The sequence below is a fragment of the Triturus cristatus genome, chromosome 5_2 (assembly GCF_964204655.1).
Source record: "Triturus cristatus chromosome 5_2, aTriCri1.1, whole genome shotgun sequence".
NCBI lineage: Eukaryota > Metazoa > Chordata > Amphibia > Caudata > Salamandridae > Triturus > Triturus cristatus.
The window spans coordinates 331,485,213-331,504,146 of NC_140588.1; the positions used below are offsets into that span (position 1 = coordinate 331,485,213).

At 45.4% G+C, this 18,934-nt stretch overlaps 1 protein-coding gene across 6 annotated transcripts in view; it reads right to left on the reverse strand.

Moving 5' to 3' along the window:
- KIF13A (kinesin family member 13A) overlaps positions 1 to 18,934 on the reverse strand; it is a 758,668-nt gene that overhangs the window by 328,030 nt on the left and 411,704 nt on the right. For all 6 annotated transcript variants that reach the window (XM_085607091.1, XM_085607090.1, XM_085607089.1 and 3 more), the window contains 2 exons: positions 14,144 to 14,255; positions 9,633 to 9,845 (listed from right to left, as the gene is read on the reverse strand). In XM_085607091.1, coding sequence (XP_085463217.1) covers positions 9,633 to 9,845; positions 14,144 to 14,255 — 325 coding nt within the window. The remainder of the gene's footprint in view (positions 1 to 9,632; positions 9,846 to 14,143; positions 14,256 to 18,934) is intronic.

Consider the following 18,934-nt stretch of genomic DNA (forward strand, 5'->3'; position numbering starts at 1 on the left):
TGCAGGAGGCCATGAGGCCCAGCAGCCTCAGTGACTTCCAGACCGAAACCCAGGACAGGGGCTGAAAGATCGGAATCATAGCCCGAATGTCCTGGACTCGCTGTTCGGGAGGATAAACCCGAAATTGTGCCGTGTCCAGAACCGCTGTGATGAAGAGGAGCTTCTGAGAGGGAATCCGATGCGACTTCGGCACATTGATGGAGAACTCCAGCAAATGCAAGAGGTCGGCCGTAGTCTGGAGGTGGGAGACGACTGCCTGGGGCGAGCCCACCTTCAACAGCCACTCGTCGAGATAGGGGAAGACTGAAACCCCTGATCTGCGCAGATGAGCTGCGACCACCGCCATCACTTTCGTGAACACCCGGGGGGGCGCTGGTAAGGCCGAAAGGGAGCACGGTGAACTGAAAGTACTCGTGGCCTACCTTGAACCGTAGGTAACGCCAGTGGGCCGGCAGGATGAGGATATGAAAATACGCATCCTGCAAGTCCAACGCTACCATCCAGTCTTGCGTGTCTAGGGCAGACAAGACCTGAGCAAGCATGAGCATCTTGAACTTCTCCTTCCGGAGGAAGCGATTGACATTCCGGAGGTCTAAGATAGGACACAGGCCCTTGTCCTTCTTTGGAATCGAGAAGTAGTGGGAACAACCACCACAACCTACTTCTGGCGTTGGAACGCACTCAATGGCCCCCTTGGCCAAGAGGGTCGCAACTTCCTGCTGGAGAAGTGCCAAGTGATCCCCCGCCATGCGGTGGTACTGAGGTGGCATGGCTGGAGGTGCAAAGGCGAAGGGGAGGGAGTAGCCCTTCCGGACTATTTGCAGAAGCCACCTGTCCGAAGTGATGGTGTGCCAGTGGGGGAGGTGGTGGCGAATCCTGCCGCCCACTGGCGTGTGGTGGGCCTGAAACACTGGACTAGGAAGGTATTGAGGCAGCGGTGGCAGTGGTGGAAAATCCCGCCCGCTGGCCCCGTGACCCTCCGCGGCATGCCCCCCCCTTCCGCGGCTGTGCTGAGACTGTTGCTGCGGCCCCGAAAGAAACGCATCTGGGCGCCTCTACCCTGACCCCGAAAGGAGCGAAAAGCAGACCCCAAGGGAGTGCACGTGGTGGCAAGGCCCAAGGACTGGGCCGTAGCCCGGCAGTCCTTAAAGCGTTCCAATGTGCTATCCGCTTTGTCACCAAAGAGGCGCGTGCCATCAAAGGACATGTCCAAAAAAGTGTTCTGGACATCCCCGAGAAGCCACTTGTCCTGAGCCAGGCATAACGGCAGAGCTCCACCGTAGTGGAAATTGCCCTGCCGAGGGAGTCAGCGGTGTCAAGACCACAACGGATAGTGAATTTCGCAGCATCTCTCCCCTCGGTAATGGCTTGAGAGAGCACCGCCCGGGCTTTTGCCAGACACTGAGGCAGCACCTGTGCCACTGTGTCCCACACAGAGTGTGAATAGCGGCCCAAAAGGCATGCAGTATTGACAGCCCGCAAACCTGAACTGGCAGAAGTGAAAATCTTTTTCCCAAACTGCTCACGTTTTTTGGATTCCTTGTCCAGAGGAGCGGAAGGGAATGCGCTTAGAGAGGCAGAGGCCTGGACAACCAGACTCTCAGGCGTTGGGTGTTGTGTGAGAAAACCGGGGTCACCTGGGCCCAGGCGATGGCATCGCACCACACCCCTATCCATAGGAACCCCTGTGTTAGGTTTGTTCCAGATGCTTAACAGAATGTCTGTAAGTGCGTCGTTAAAGGGCAGTAGCGGCTCCGCCGAGGAGGTCGCCGGCTGCAGCACCTCAGTCAGGAGATTGGTCCTGATAGGCACCGATGGGAGCTCGAGGTTAAGAGCCTCAGCCGCCCTACGCAACCTCCTCTGTAGCTACGGAAGAAGGGGACAGCGTACCAGGGTGTGAAGAGAAATCCAGATCACCAGGACTCACCACGGCGCCCTCCCAGTCCAGTTCATCCACACACTGGGCTGCGAGAGGGTCCTCAGACCCCTCCCAGTACTCCCCTTCGTCCACCGGCTGCTTAAGAGGCTGGTAAGGATGAGGGGCCCGGGGAATGGGAATAAATTCCCCCCTGGAATAGGAATTGGAGGATAATAGACCAATCCCGGCTCGACATAGTCCAAAGGTGGCGGCACGGGGGCAGAAACACCCAACGGGTCCACGGGGCCCGAAGGCATTCCGGAGGGACCCAATGGGGCAAATAAACGGCCAATGGCTGACAGGAAGCCCTGTATTTCTTCTGAAGTCGCGCCCAGCCCCGGGAAGAGCAGGTAGGCTGCAGGCATCAATGGAGGCTCCATCGGAGCCACGGGGTAGTGACCACTCGCCCCCTCCACCGTGTCCCGCGACCCATGAGGGGTAGACTAAGAGCGACGCCACTTCTTCGACTTTTTAGGGCGCCTCGACTTACCTGTCCCCGATTCCGACGAACGATGGTGTCGGCTCCGCGACTGGTCCCTCGACCTCCCATGGGAGCGGGACCTTGAGTGGCGCGGAACCGATTGCCGGGCTTTCAACAACTTACGGGAACGCCCCCGCAAGGTCTTCGGCGCCATGGGCCGACAATCGGGGTACGTCTCGGGGTTATGGGCGTGCCCCAAGCAGAAGAGACACATGTCATGCGGGTCCGCAACCGACATGTACCGACGGCAGTCCCTACAGGACTTGAACCCGGGCATCCCTACTGCACCAGAAGTCGATTTCTCAACAAAACTCAGAAACCAAGTCAAATAGTACCGCTCTCTCTTGGATCTGCGCTTGCTGGTGCAAAAAAAGAAAGAACTGATGTCAGCGCGCGTGGGTGCGTTTAAGTAGCTCCGACGATGTCATCTCGGCGACTACGACGCCTGCGACGTACGCGGAGCCGCACAATGACACCTACCGACATGCAGGGGTACTGCTGACGATTTTCCGGATCCAGTCTGATGCCTGAGGATATTCTAAGGTAAGGAATCTATCACTAACGTGTCTCTTTCAGATTACAGTGGCGCAGAGTTCAGAGGCGCAGAGTTCAGTGCTGCACAACAGAGTGTCGGAGTGCAATGGTGTAGAGTAGAATGGTGTAAAGTGTATTTGTTTTGAATAAAGTGGAGTAGTGTGCATTGGTGTAGAGTGCAATGGTGTAGAATAGAGTGGCGTAGTGTGTAGTGGCGTAGAGTGGAATAGAGTGACAATTTTAAGAATACACACTCTTATGAGCTTTCAAAGTTAATTTTTCTCCTGCTCAATGCTGTTGTAATCTGGTTAAAAAAACAATTTAAAAATGCTGAAATGAAACATGTTGAGAAATAACGGGCTGTTTATACTGGACAGCTAAAGCATGAATGCACCAAAATCATACTACATTAGGGAAAAACTAGGAACCCAATGCTACAAGAGGGAGGGCGTTGCAAAGGGAGGGTAAATCAAATTAAAATGTTGATACACTGATTTCATGCAGCCTGGTGATTCTAGTAAAATGGTGTCTAAAATACAAACGTTCCTGGTCTTTAGTAAGTGTATACCAGCAACAACTCTTAGGCTTGGTACTGCAGGGCTCTGAAAGATTTTGGGTCAAGTTCCATGCGAAATATACAGATGTCAGTAGGCAGGGCCTTGCACAGTGGACATCCCTCGACAGGCCTTACTGTTTAAAAGAAATATGTAACCCAGCTACCGAATTCCCTCTTAAAACCGTATGCTCCACACCTCAGCCAGAGACTGAAAAGCTTGATGTGGAAGGAGAACTGTCTTTTATAGATGTTTCAGATACTAGGAGCTCAGCTGCAAACAGGGAGTGTGCTTCACCTTGAAGCCATGGGGATACAAGAGCAAAGTTGGGGACCAAGTAAGATCTCAACTTTTGCAAAAGCAGTCAATAGAGAGTTATTTCTGGCCTTTGTACGCCAATGATTTCTTTGGTACAAGGACTCAGCAGTTAAGCTGTCACTTTTTAATGTTCCAAAGAGAGGAGAGGGACTGCGTTGTCCACCCACCAACAGGTAAATGTAGTCAAGCGTTAGCAAACGGAGACAAGCTAGAGTGTCTATGTTGCTGCTTAAGGCAAGTGCAGTCCCTGGGCCACTTGAGTGCTGTAGCACCATAAGGCCTTCTCAGAAGTACTCTGGCAAAAGAGTCGCTGAGGCTGGGGGACAAGCAGCAGCCGCACTGGGCCTAGCTGCAAATAACAGCATAAGGGTACTGCGGTTTCCAAGAAAGCAGCAATAGTTCGTCATCTCTTAACTGCAGCAAGATAGACCACAAGGATACAAAACACCTGTATTCTCCATAACAGTATGACGGCAAGACTGATCTACAAAATGAGCACCGCCTTTTTATATGAGTAAGGGAAAAAGCTTACACAAAACAAGACATTTAAATTAAATCAGTGGTGCTCACTGTTGGTCCAAGTGGGCCACACAAATGCCTTACAATCATGGACTAAGTAAATGATCCCGGTTGGATTTACTGTATACAATGGATGTACTCAACATCTGTCATAGATCCGTCCTTAAATGAACAACCCTCGATATCCACAGGGTAAAATAATAGCAAAGGTGTGGGAGTAGCATTGCAAAGATCAATGTCGACCAGATTAGGAGGGAGTCATTTCTGAAGTTCTAGAGGCAGGTATTTTGTTAAGCGTTCATCCCAGAAAGTGGTATCTGTGTGTCAATAAAAAATATTTCCACTTTGGCTCCATATTTAATCATTAAGATTTATCCTAGATGCTATAGATTACTTGGTGGGCAGAGGCAATTAAACTCAAATGTGATGGATTCTTAATGTATTTAACTTTTTTAGTTAATGGGTTCGTTTGGATTATGTTGTTTTTTTTAATAAGTAAAGGTGACCAACAGATGAGTGAAGCAATATTAAATTCCTATTTTATTACGCTCACATATGATGGCAATTAACTGGGGTTTTTTTTCAAAATACTTTATTGATTTTCACAAAGCATATATTCACAGAAGGCATATATTTGGCCAAGCGATTGTGTCCAAATTTACATGTGCGTATAAGGCTTTATGCGCCTTTATGTACACCATTAGCCCAACCAGGCGTCCATTGGTAGAAGAGAAAGGGACAAACTAAGGAAGAGGAAGAGGAAAGCAGAAGGAAAGAAGAAGTAGTGAAGAGAGGATGGGGGGGCACAGTTAGACGGTACATATTTTGATATGCAGGAGCATTATTGGGGACTTTACATACTTTGACATACTGGTGCACATAATAAAGAACAATTCGCTTACATACAATAATACAAGTGTAACGGCAGAACTGTTTTAATTTTGTTTTGGCATATGAGCTGCCTGTGTAGGCAAGCACCGGATTTCCAAAGTGTAGGATGCTTTATCTCTCACCACCTTATTAACTTGAACACCTGTACTTAGGACCGTTACCATGATTGGCAAGCTGCCTTTTGTTTAAATGAGCTTAGAGATCCTGAAATGTTGCTACATGGAAATACCATTGGTGAACTGTAGCTAAAACCTTTTTACGTCAGACTCATTATCGGTAGGTAGTGAACTATTGCTTGAAGCTGTTCTGGCAGAGGTTCTTAAATTCTTTTTTTGTGCTTTTTAAACAATCGCCTTGGAGGGCCATCTTATATGGTGAAACTAAATTGGTTACTATTTTGCAATCCACGTATGCAGAAATTTTCCCCTCGACTGTGTATTTGATCTCTAGGGGTGGCCCCATCTGATGCAAGTATTCTAATTCAACTTAAAGCAGGAGTGTCATCCCAACCTCTGTGCCTTCAAAGAGGCAATCTGACGCTCAATCGTCTGTGCCTCAACATTTACTGTCATGTGCTATTTTTGGAGTGACATGCAACTACAGATAAGGGATCTGGGTAAAAAGCAGGCGTAGACTAGCATGTGGCAGGATGACCCCATTAAAGAAGCTGGTATTCTATTTACATTTGTTTATCTGCACCACTTTTTTCACTGTTGTCTTTCAGTAAAGCGAGTTATAGATTCAAGCAGCCCCCCTCCAGGCTCCAAAGAAATTTCTCCAGCCACAGGTCCTATCTTCAAGTGCTGGAGAATGCAGGTACCACGCATCAGGTCTGTTGCTGGGCTGTCAAAGAATTTTAGTGAGATGGGACAGGGAGCCCATTCTGGGGCATAGCCCTGGTAACTTCACGTAGGTCCAAACCAACTGACTACAATGCTTCTTCAGGGGCTGTCCTGCAAAGCACAGGGTAAGACTGACCAACTCCCAGGTCACGCCAAGATTTCTTTAAGCCCAGGGAGAAACTGATGTCATGAGAGGGACCCCACAGTTGAAGCTTACACTCTATAAAAGCAATAAGTCGGGGATCCACAGACAACTGCCCGGTACAGCAAGGCTTCCAGGCAGACAGAAGGAAAAATAGCATAGATCTGTATAGCACCAAACACATTTTTCATGCTGGCTAAATTAGCATTATTTCTGACTAGCCGGTTTCTTAACAACACTCATGGTGATCTACTCAAGTTTAAAGCGGTGACTGCCTCCAACAATGTCAACTGGGACTCTCGTCAGCACATACACCCCATTACTTAAACCTATTCACTGGCTACCAATGAGATTCTCAATGTAATTTATGGTTCTCTGTCTTCCAAGCTCTTAATGGCCTAGCTCCTGCATTTATCTCCAAGCGTATCACAAGATATTTTCCATCTCCCACCCGAAGGTGCTTTTCTGCGGTCTCAAGAAATGCCAAACCCAAATTAGGAGGTCGGATCATTTCGGTTTGTGTACCATCTTTGTGGAATTCACCTCCGATTTCGCTCAAGACAAAAACGGAATCGATCCCTTCACAAATGCCTCAGACTTGGCTCTTCTCGCAAGCCAATGCATGCTAACCTGACTAACACTTGCAAATGATTCAGTCGCAGACTTTAGTCATTTATAACCCCACTCTGGCAGTCTGTGCTATTTAAAGATCTACCTCTTTTGTCTAGCGCCAAGAAACCTTTTGGTGAATATGTGCTTTATTAATTATCACTAACATAACCTAACATGCTCCCAGTAAAACGTTACACTTGAGAAATCTAGTGCAAAGAAAATCAATAACCATAGGGAATAAAGGGGTCTTTCACAACTCAAGAATTACAATTCTTTGTAGACCTGGCTTAACATTGAAGCTGTTTGAAGACATATTGAGATCAGTTACTTCAAATAATATACATAGAGCAGGCTCTGGCTCCCACCAGGACTGTTCCTCTCTCGTCTACTGCTGTTGGATGATTGGTGTATAATTCTACCTCCTCTAAATTATTTACACTGCAATGCATGAAAGTGTATTTTACACTTAAAAAGCACTCCGAATCCTCACTCAATTCTTTATTTGACAGATGCATAATATACAGAAAGCAAACGGATTGTGTTGGTTTTTCATTGCAGCAGGCTTCTTTGATGTTTTCGTATGACTAAAAATGTATGCCAGACCTACTGCGTTTGCTAATGTTTGTTTATTGTGCTTCTTGCTTATCAGAAATCATGACTGTTTAATGCTATAGCTATCATAGGGTGCTTGTGGTCAAGCCAATAATGCCCAAACCAGTTACAAGGCTATTGTGCTTAAGTTAGGAGGACACTATTAACTTCTTCCCTGACCTTTTTCTCATTGTACCTTCCAAAAAATCTATCATTAAAAAGTTAATTCTAGATTTTCTCTCAAACTATGTCCTATCATGACCTGAAAACACTGCAAATAGCTTGAAACATAAAAGTCCACCTTAGAGGCCAAACTGCTAGAACTAGAGGGAAATATCACCCCAGAAACAGAAACAGCTACACCAAGACAACTCGAGGTCACACAAAGGGGCTCTGGTAGAGGGGGAAGTTCAAACTCAAATCCAAGCCACGCAGCACAGACTTTACGTGATAGGAGACAGGACTGGGCGACTCCTAGCCTGGCTAAATCAGAAAGAAAGAGAAGTCAACTGGGCGAGCCAGATAGTGGAAGCAGACAAGAGATATACAACGTCACAGCGGGGGTGAGGCTCAGATAACGGCATATCTTAGTGGCATAGAGATGCCCACTTTGACTCTCGCTTTTCTGTACTTGGCCCCACACTCTGGAATTCTTTGCTGATAGACCTTAGACTAACACTGGAGCACACCAGCTTCAGAAAAAAACTGAAAACTTGGCTGTTCACGCAGGCTTACTGTTAGAGACATCAGGAAGACTTTCCCCTCTCTCTCAGCGCCAAGAGACCTTTTGGTATATGAGCGCTTAACAAATTCCCCACACAAACAAACAAGAGGATATCGAGGCCCTAGACTCTGTCATAAATACAGGAGGCCATTATTAAACAAAAATCCGGGAAAACACCATGACCAAATGGGCTACCGGCGGAATTCTTTAAGCAACACAATGGCTTATTGGCCCCTCGACTACTAAATATGTTCCGGGCAGCAAGGGAAGAAGGGATGTTGCAACCAGACCTCTGTCAGGCCACAGTAGTTATACCAAAACCGGGTAAACCCCTGGAGAGCTGCGGATCTTACCGTCCCATCTCTTTACTAAATATTGAAACTAAGATTTTGGCCACTATTCTGGCGAAGCAGCTCTTAACAATAATCACCTCACTGATTCATAGAGACCAGTCAGGCTTCATGCCTAAACTCGCCGCGTGTTTTAATCTCTGCGGACTTGCGAAATGGCTTGATACAGTGAAAGACAATTCTATCCCGCTGATGCTGCGGTTGTTAGATGCCGAAAAGGCCTTTGACACAGTTCATTGGCCATTCATGAGGCAGGTACTCATCAAATTTGGCTTCAGGAGTAACTTTCAGATTTTATATGCAGTAAATAAAACATGTCTATTGTGGAGGATCGGATTGTGTGGGGGAAATGTCAACAAATTGATTTAATGATTTAGTCAGCATTTCTACAAAGAATGGTTACTAATTAGAATCCTCATTTTGTAAAGTATGTGATGCACCAGCTGCTGTTTTGGCTGATTCTTCAAAAAATAAATAAAAACAGTTTAAGAATAAAAAAAAAGAAACCTAAAAGTCCAGTACAGCAGATGTCAACAGAGCGGGACTATTGTGGCAACACATTCTCAAATGGCTTTGTATTACTGGTAATTTGGTAACAAGGTATAGGCACTTTACGAAGCTACTGCTACCTTTCAGGCAAGTAAGGGCTCAAACAAGGTGAAAATGTGTGCAGATACACACACATAATTCCCAAATGAAAAAGAGCAAATACATCCATTTCTACTATACTACAGCAGGAATACTACAACCTTCCACTGTGGAAGCTTCCCTGGAGACTGAATAAGCCTTCTGAAATAAGGTTACAAGAAGCTACATCTCAAGTCTGGCATTGTGTCGCCTCTTCCCCATCCAATGATTTCTTCTCCCCCAACCATCACAATCGCCCTTTCCTCCTACTCAGTAATCTTCCAGGTAGTCTGAAAGATGTATTTATTGTAAAAATAATGTATTGTGTTTTTTGCTAACATCCACCAAAAACTCCTCGGGGAGGAAAGCACAATGGGAAACCAAATTATAAATGAAATACATAAATATTTCAAAGAAGATCTTCTTGGCTTCGAATCAGGTTCTCCATCATGATCACCGGCATTCTGAATGCACAAATTTCCTTTTGCCTCAAACACATAGTTCACAACCGTCCCGTGAGTATTTGTACCTCAGCCTGTGAAAGTTGCTCCTTAAGTTTCTCAACCTCTTCCCGCAGCTCTCGGATTACTCTGGCGTTTGGATCTTCATTCACCACGGCATGGTTGACTATTCTCTTGGCGCGGTCAGCATATCTCAGCGTGGAAAGAGTTTCTTCGTAGTTGTCAGCTGCTGGGCTAATTGTGGCAATCATAGCTGTTTTGCTGTTGCCTCCCAAGTTGTCCTTTAAAGTAATCAATGTAATGTGAATTAGGAATAAAATGCAAACCCCCTCAGATTAACAACATACAAACAAAGTCTATTAACTGAAATTTGCCTAGAGAATATAGGTTCAAGTTTCTTCTGGTGGTGTCAATCTATTTTGGGAAGTCATTTGTAATTAAAAACCAACCTCAGCTGGCAGGTTCTTTTAGGAGTCTCAGCCAAAATTGTCCAAATAATCAAAATTAATCACACTTTGAGCTTCAAGGGGCAGGATGGCTTTAATTAGCTATGGCTGTGACAGGCAATTTGGCACCGTCTGTTTTCTCCATTTCTTTGTCCAGTGATGAGTCTCCCCGACCCTATAACAGCACTAAAGACTAGCATGAGGTATTCCTTGCAGGAGATTAAAGGCTGTGTCTAGCACAAGTGCAGCTTTCCTCAACATGCATTCAGGAAACAAAACAGTATCTGGAGGAGGTCCCTCACTGGGGGATACACAACAAAAATTACAAACTTAGTAGCTGGAGTTGACATTATTTCAGCACAGGTAAATTCTATTAAATCCTGATTATAGAACTAATACCATTTGCGTATGTTAATAGGCTGCTCCTTAATGCATCTATAAACAACATCCCGATATTTAACTAAATACAGGAATATCCTTGCAGTGCGACTTCGTTTTATTGTGCTTGTGACATGAATTGTTCCAAAAACAAACCTCTGTGCTTTGCCTTGGAGCTTTGCCTCTGACATCACAGATACTTGGAGAATTTTATTACTAAACGTGATCCTGAAATCTCACCTAAAAACACGGAGTAAAACTGGTATTTTTCACACAAAAAAAACTTGGTGGACATGTGTAAGTAAGTCCCCCTTTATCACGGTAACCCCCAATTTTTGCCGCTGTACTGATATTTTTTGACTGATGTGCACTAGGTCCCTGCTAACCAGGCCCCAGTGCCAGGCTCTTTCCATAAAACAAGGTAAAATGGTCTAACTGTAACACAATTGGCACACACTTCAGCACCCCTGTAAGTCTCTAGTAAGTGGTACACCCAGTACCTAGGGCATGGGTACTAAAGAGGGTCCCTAAGGGCTGCAGCATGTATTATGCCACCCTACGGGACCCCCATTCGAACGGCATGCAGCCTGCCATTGCAGACTGCGTGTCATGGTGCAAACCATCAGTAAAAACCCAACATGACATACTCACTGAGTGCCATGTCAAAGTCACTGCATGTAATATATGCAAGTCATCCCTACAGTAAGCCTTGTAACCCTAAGGCAGGGTGCACTATATTACATGTGAAGATGTATCTGCATGAGCAGACATGTCCCTGTGCTGTCTAGTTCAACTACTAGGTGGTACACGTGAACAGGTAAGTCATCTTAAGAATATGTACTGAACACTGGTCATTACAAGTTTCCCGCAAACGGGGAACCCATCTTAAGTATATGTACTATGCACTGGTCATTACGAGTTCCCCAGCTACATTGATCGCTTTACTGAAACCTATGGTGTTTGGTATCAAACACCTTGCCTTAATAAATCTGTATTTTTTGCCAGTATAAGATTTATTATGGCCTGCACCCAAAGAGCACCTTAGAAGCACCCTCTGAAAAACCTACCACTATCTAGTGTGCTGGCTGACTGGTACTGACCCGCCTGCCACCAGAAACTAGTTTCTGCACATGCTTCAGATGCTCACAGGACCACTTCAACACATGGACAGGGGAACATGGACTTCAGGAAAGGGCACTGGCAGGAGGGGAGACATAGGGCTGCAGAGGGAAGAAAGAAAGGAGAATAGACAGAAGGAAGCAGATAAATGGGGAAACCGACGCACAGTCAGGCAGGGATAAATGTACTCCAGAAACACTGGGAGATATGGAGGTTCAGGGAGACATCGACACAAAGAAACATAGGTAAAGTGTTATGGGAGATATGTACAAGGGGCAAGACAGGGTAACAATACAGGGACACAAGAGAAAGAGAGAAACCATAAGCGCACTGAGGAACGCACAGGGCAGCCTTGGCCACATAAAGGAACAAGCATTTACAATGCAACGGTCTCGGCATTGTTAAAGTTAGAGCTATTGGCATTGCTCATGACAATGCCGTTTCTTTAAATGTTTTAAAAACATAAACAAAACTAATGTCACGAGCAATGCCAATAGCTCTAACTTTACCAATGCCGAGACCGTTGCATTGTAAATGCTTGTTGTTTGTTTGTACTAGCCGTTGCATGCTGGGTTCAACGGGGGTGGGGAGCGAGGGACGCGCAGCTGCGCACAACTAAAAAAGGGAAAAAAAAACACAAGGTGAGTGTGACCTTGTGAAATGTAACCGGTGCTCATGGAGAGCGCCCTGTCTGCGCTTAGACTGGGACAGACAGGGGGGCTGGAGCGGGGCCTGGAAGAGAAGCACCGTTGCAGGAAGCTCTCTGGGAGGGGCTGGGGGTGTGGGGTATCCATGCTGGTTCTGAATGTAGTGGATGGTGGGACTGTGTGTGCACGTGTGCTACTATATGGTACTATGTGGTAGGTACTATGTGATGCAATGGGGTATTCTGTGGTACTATGTGCTACTATGTGGTAATGTGTGGTACTATGTGCGCTATGTGGTGCTATGTATACTGGGTGGTTCTATGTGGTACTATATGACCCTAGACTGCTAGAGATGGGGGGGCCGGAGTCTGCCCTGCCAGAGACACCCCAAAGTCACCATCAAATGCCTTCCTGCCCCATCTGTCTCCCCTGCCCTAGACTGCCAGAGGTGGAGGCCTGGAGTTTGCCATGCATGAGACACACCAGCTCACATAGCCCCCCTGTGCCGGTCTGCTTGTGGGGTGCTTAAGATCAGGTGAGGGCTTAGATATACTTTACGTATTTCAGAAAGCCAAACCTACGCTGAGCTACCGCCTAGAAGCCCACCCTGGGGCTTTGCCGCTTGCGACCATCTTCCTAGAGCTTGTATGTAGCGCCTTGAGGTCACGGTGCGTGATATGCACTGGGTACTTCCTGGGAGGGGTCTGAACCCCGCTGTATGCGCCACGCAGTGCTAGCTGCATGGGCTCGGATAGCTCCTCTAGGTGGGGTGGAAGCCACGAGGCGCTGTAAGGAAAGCCGCCGCTGGACCCCTGAGCTAGATTAGGGTTCAGAGGAGCTCGAAGGACTTTGGTCTGAACTGCGAGGGACTGAAAGTACCGATCTTTACAGGACACCTTTGCCGCCACTGTTGCCCCAAGGGCTCTTTCTGCCTCCCCAGCGCTTCCAGTTGGCACGGTCTGCACCCCCTCCCCCAGCTCTGCAGCCAGGACGCCAGCTGGGGACAGGGTGCTGGGAGGTGGCACCGGTGGGGAAGAAACAATGTGATGAAAGCGGGAGAGGCAAGCACAAACGCAGCGTCCTTTTCGGATTCGGGGGCGTGTTTTGCTGTTGTCTCCTCCCTGAGACTTTTCGCAAAAAACACGCCCCCCGATCCGAAAAGGACGGGGCAGGATTGGAGTGACGGGACCTCTTCTCCAATGGCTGGCCAGCATTTACGAGGCCAGCCAATGGAGAACAGGGCAGAAGAGGGGCGGGTTCAAGCCCCTCTTCTCCCAAGTCATTAAATCTCCGGACTTCCGGTCTGCCGACCGGATGGTCCCGAGACCTAAAAAGGCAGACATGAGGAGACACCAACATGGGTAAACACATACAAACAAACACACACACTCACACTGAGTGTGTCAATCATGACAGAAAGCACACTTATTTCTACAGAAGGCCAACAGGCACTCTCCCCTCTTGGTTTTCAGGAAAAAAGACTGCATGACATCTGATCAGTTTCGACCAACCGCAAGTTGTGCGTTACCTGAACATGAGAACCATAGCAGTTCAAGCTAAAATAATCTACGCTTTGGGCAAACCTCCACCTCAGCACTCTGCTGGGAAGAAAAGCAGGGACGCAAACAGAGTTTATGAAATCAGGAATAGGATGAGACAGAGTTGTTCTGCCTGGAACTTTCAAATCTGCTTTTGAAAAGCATGCTGCATCTTCAGCAGTAGGTTTATTTAAGCTCGTACAAGTAATCTCAATAGCAATGTTTCAATGCTGTTACTTGCAAGCATTTTATTAGGTTTCTGTGGGGAGTATTTTCTAGCACCTAAAAATGAAAGTTAAGGAAACACCAAGCAAACTGTTCCCTCTGTCACCCCTCAGCTGAAATCTGGTGGCACCAGTAAGGGCTCTGTAACATATCTAGGTGCCTCCAATAAAATAGAAGAGAGTAACGATCAGGGTGCATGTTGCTCTTACACAGAACATCATCTTACCTTGAGAAGCCATGTGAGCACAGAGTCTCTGTAAGGCACAAACTTGTTCTTCCCCTTTCCAGCAGCCTGGTCAGCCAACGAAGATATCACTAAACCCAATGTTGTGAGTGACCTAACAATGAAAATCAAGCAAAGGTGTATAAATGATGGCACCTGTTACCACATACCAGCTTTATCTCTTGTGTGGTGAAGCAAATGACAATCAGGAAAGCGGTTGTGGTTGAGTGCATAAAGCGTTACAATAAGAGATACTTTACAAAAGAATGCTAACAGTACAAGAAGATTGTGTGAAATGCAACTGGACTTCAATTAGCAGAAATACCTCAAGGACAATGGATACAACATTAGCTACAGTGAAATTCAAGGCAATACAAGAATTAAAAAGCATTACACTATCATCTGGTATGGAAGGTAATTTAAGTCAGGGAGGGAAACAGGAAGGGGATCCAATCAGCAGCCAATTACTGTTCACTTCAAACAAAGCAATTGATTCTTTGCCTGGTATAATCAATAGCCACAAAGAGGATAAAGCTTCTAATCTAATTCAAAGATAAAGAATGCAGCATAGTATTTTTAAGATAGAAATTAAACATTAGCAACAAGAAAGGCTTATATGCCATCAAAGCCTAAGAGGGCTCAAGTTCACAATGTTAATGGGTGGACTGTGGTCGACCCATATGTTCAAAGTGAGTTTTATAATAACATAACAAATGAACCACAGAAACAGTAGCATCACATAAAACTGTAATAACAAAACTAGGAAAACAGAAACATGGATATTAAGATAATCATGGGGTAGTTACTGTTCCTAGCAAGAGGAAGAGATCCTTATTACAAAAATATAATCTTTCTTGAGAAACATCTAAAAGCGTGACATACTAGATCAGTTTTGATATTATGGACAAAATGAATATTAAGTTGTTCAACAAATATTTCAAGAATACAGCATCAAAAGTAGACTTGAGAATTGCAACCACAGAACTGGGGAGGTATCGAGGAATTGAGGGAGAGAACTTGGATGGTGACACAGAGGAGAAATAATCTGAATGTTTTTTTTCCAGATGCTGTCATTTTTTAAATATAGCCATAATGTTATTTTCCATATGAACTCAAAGTACGCATTTTATAGCTGTGATTTATACTTGTTAACAATGACACATCAGGTTTATGTACGCTTAAATATGAGCTTTACCTGCAATAATAATATTAGCTAAATAAGTACAGATGGCATTTATCTGTATCAGACGTTCACCTGTCAATCATGTATGACAGAATACAGTTGCCCTATCAGGTTTTATTACAAACATCAGATAGCCCATCAGGATTGATGAAAATGTAGCTACCCAGATTATATGGGGTCACGAGGACCCAAAATGGGAAAGTTTTTATCTGCACATTGACTGGCAATGAGGGCACTGTAGGAGCGGAGGCTCACTTGTAGGTGGTTGCTTTGTGCGGATGTTGTTTAACTCCCAGGAGCTGAAATAATTGTTTTTTAGCCATGTGTAGCAATGAGGTGGAATGTGATAAATTTTGTATTCCTGTGACAGGTACCTGGGTCCGCACGTTAGCGGACTAAGTGCGAAAAAAATCAAGAATCCAAATAAGAAATAGCATTTCAGGTTCTCTGGCTCATGTTTCAATACCAAACACAATCTGAGTAGAGCGGAGACCTAGAGATCGAGCCCAGGGTTTTCATCTCATTGAGGCCTACTGTTGAAATGAAGTCACTCTGAAGCGGGTAAAGTTCAAGCGTCTTTATTCTGTCATCCACTCTCCGCCACTGACAGCCTGTTGAACATTCCAAGGTGAACTCTGGAGGATCGTACCAAGAAGGAGGAAAGGCGGGGGAGGAAGGAAGCTACCACTAGGAAAAGAAAGGAAAGTCACCTCAGGGAAGGACCAGGGAAAAGGAGAGAGATTACAACACATCTCCCTTCGAGGGAAAAGGAAAACCAGGGGAAAGGACAAAGTGAGCGGGTACCAAGACCTGTGAGTAACAGGCTTAATGTAACAGAGACATAGAAACCCCCAGAGTCTGGACGGCGGGGATCGCCAGCAGGGAAGGAAGGAAAAACCGCCCTGTTACATCTTAAGGAACAAATCAAAGCTACATCCATACCATAAGTATCAACTATATCAGAGAGACATTAGTACAAAACAATGACATACTGGAGGGGTCATGGTGGGATTGTCAGGCAGAATGCAAAACTGTGCAGGCAACTAGGGAGATGGGGAACCCCTCCCTCAAGCACCACATAGCAAGAAAGAAGGCAGAAGGAAAACTACGAAACGAGCAGGAGAGACATGCCAAGGACAACCCCCATCACACACACCTGCCAGGCAGGCCAGAAAGAAAGACGAATAAGGCAAACGTAAAGCATTCACCAGCCTACCTTCACCAGCCTACCTACGAACGAACACAAGGAGGAGGGAATACAGATCACCACACGACAGGGAAAGAAAATGCGAACAAGGTAAGGCTGGAGACACAGGACGACATCAAGAAATGTGACGTCCAATCTCACCGACGAATCCAAGTATGACAACACAATGAAAACTGAAAAAGGAGGAAGCGGAGAAAAAGCAAAGTATGTACAGACAGCAAACTATTACTTCCCCCCCCATATTCAATAAACAATCCCAATGCATGAGCTGACATACATTATACAAAATCCAACATGCAACTTGTAAGAGGAAGATATCAGTTATGGGGACTAGAATACCTAACCCTCCTCTACTCCTGCGAGCGAGGAGAGGAAAACTTAAATGGGACTGAACCCTTAAGACGCCCTAAGTAGGGAGCCCAGAAATGTACATGGTTTCAGCTCATAAAATATGTGCCCAGGTAGGGGTGACAAAGTAACAGTGAATGGAAGCATGACCCCTAACCGGTGCCCTAATTTGAGCGTAACAACCGTACTTTACCAAGGACGGCAAACGTATGGCAAACATGAACCATCCCCAACCTATGCAAGGCTATATCCCATCCTCGTCGCCAGTGTTGAAATGAAGTCACTCTGAAGCGGGTAAAGTTCAAGCGTCTTTATTCTGTCATCCACTCTCCGCCACTGACAGCCTGTTGAACATTCCAAGGTGAACTCTGGAGGATCGTACCAAGAAGGAGGAAAGGCGGGGGAGGAAGGAAGCTACCACTAGGAAAAGAAAGGAAAGTCACCTCAGGGAAGGACCAGGGAAAAGGAGAGAGATTACAACACCTACACACAGTCATTGCCTGAAATGGCTTAAAGCAGCTTTGCACCGACTATGTGCTTTTCTCAAAAAGTGGAAACTTCACACCATGTATTTCATGAGCCCATGAAGGATCTAAAACACATCTGAAACCATTCTAAGGAGAAAATCAACAAAGATTGTGATAATTCCTCATTGTTGTCTATGATACAGTAAGCCCAAACAGGTGGACTCTGGCCATTTCACTCATGAATGTCCAGATATGTGTCCTAAATCCTAATAGACGGTATAGTTTCTGTGGTTGTGAGGAAAGAAGAGAAGATCAGTCTAAGAGAGGGTAAGATGACATGTTTTTTTAAAAGCCTTCTTTGACGTAAGTATCTGCCTATGTATGCTGGTGAAGGAAAGGTCCATTGCTCAAAGTCGATAACTGTTACAGGATACCAAATGACATATGTTCATGATATAAAATTAATTTGTTTTATATCGATGGCCAAATCAGCATTATCCACATTTGGCATTAGTAAATAGCAATGGATGGAGACAATTTGAGAGATACCCTGTGAATTGACACATTACAACATAATAAAGCAGCTACATTTGATATCCAATGTTAGAAACTGTAGTATCCACGTTGTATGGCACGCTTAAGATGTTGCCCGTAGAAGGTTAAAGAGAAAATAAAGTCTCTAAGTTCAAGGAGGCTATTTTAATAGTGTTCAAACAGGTTTATTACTTAGGACTGGATGATGATGTTCTAAATGAGGGGTGGCAACAAAAAACAGACCTGATCTTAGGGAAACACAGAGGTTCAAGAGTGATGAGAAGATGCTGAGCTTGTAGCTGACGAAAGAGGAAATATAGATCTAGAAAGCCTGACCAAGGTAAGCGGGAAGGAAAGGCAGGCCATGGGCCGATTTCAAAACTAAAATGAGAAGTGCATGTAGGGCAAAGTGGTGCACTGTTACCCAATCAGCAAGATATCTGTGTTGATGGGTGCAGAAGCTCAGAACTTTAATGAGGAGTTGGAAGGCCAAAGACTAGACTGTTGCAGTTAAACAGAATGTTGACAGAGGAACACATTGGAAGTACAACTGTGTAAATGTTAGCCAGAACTGTAGCTTGAAGCTATAATGGCAGAGACCTTCCTTACACTGTTGAAATGAATTAGTAAGAGAAATATTGGGAATTAATCAGTTTTAAAAATGCTGAGTACGGGAAAGTTGTTAATCTTGGCCTTGGCTTATACTTTTAAAATTGCATATTGAACACCAGTCAGCCAGTTCCATGTAAATGCATTGAGAAAGCTGGCAAGTACTTCTTTCATTACAAGCTGAAACTGACAGACTGGGAAAGGCAAGGAAGAAGACTATAGGCTCAGTTATGACAAGGAAGGAAAACACGACTTACCTGTAAAATTTGGTTTGCAGCTTTCTAATACTGTAGATGAGGTGCTATGCAGACTGCTGTCTTTTAGTGTTGAGCTCGGGCACTGCAAGTTTCAGTTTCTAAATCACTTATGATATCTCCCCTGAAATCCACAATACACCAGGCATAGACTTCAACCTTGTTTTTTTTTTCCATACTTGAAAGCATAAA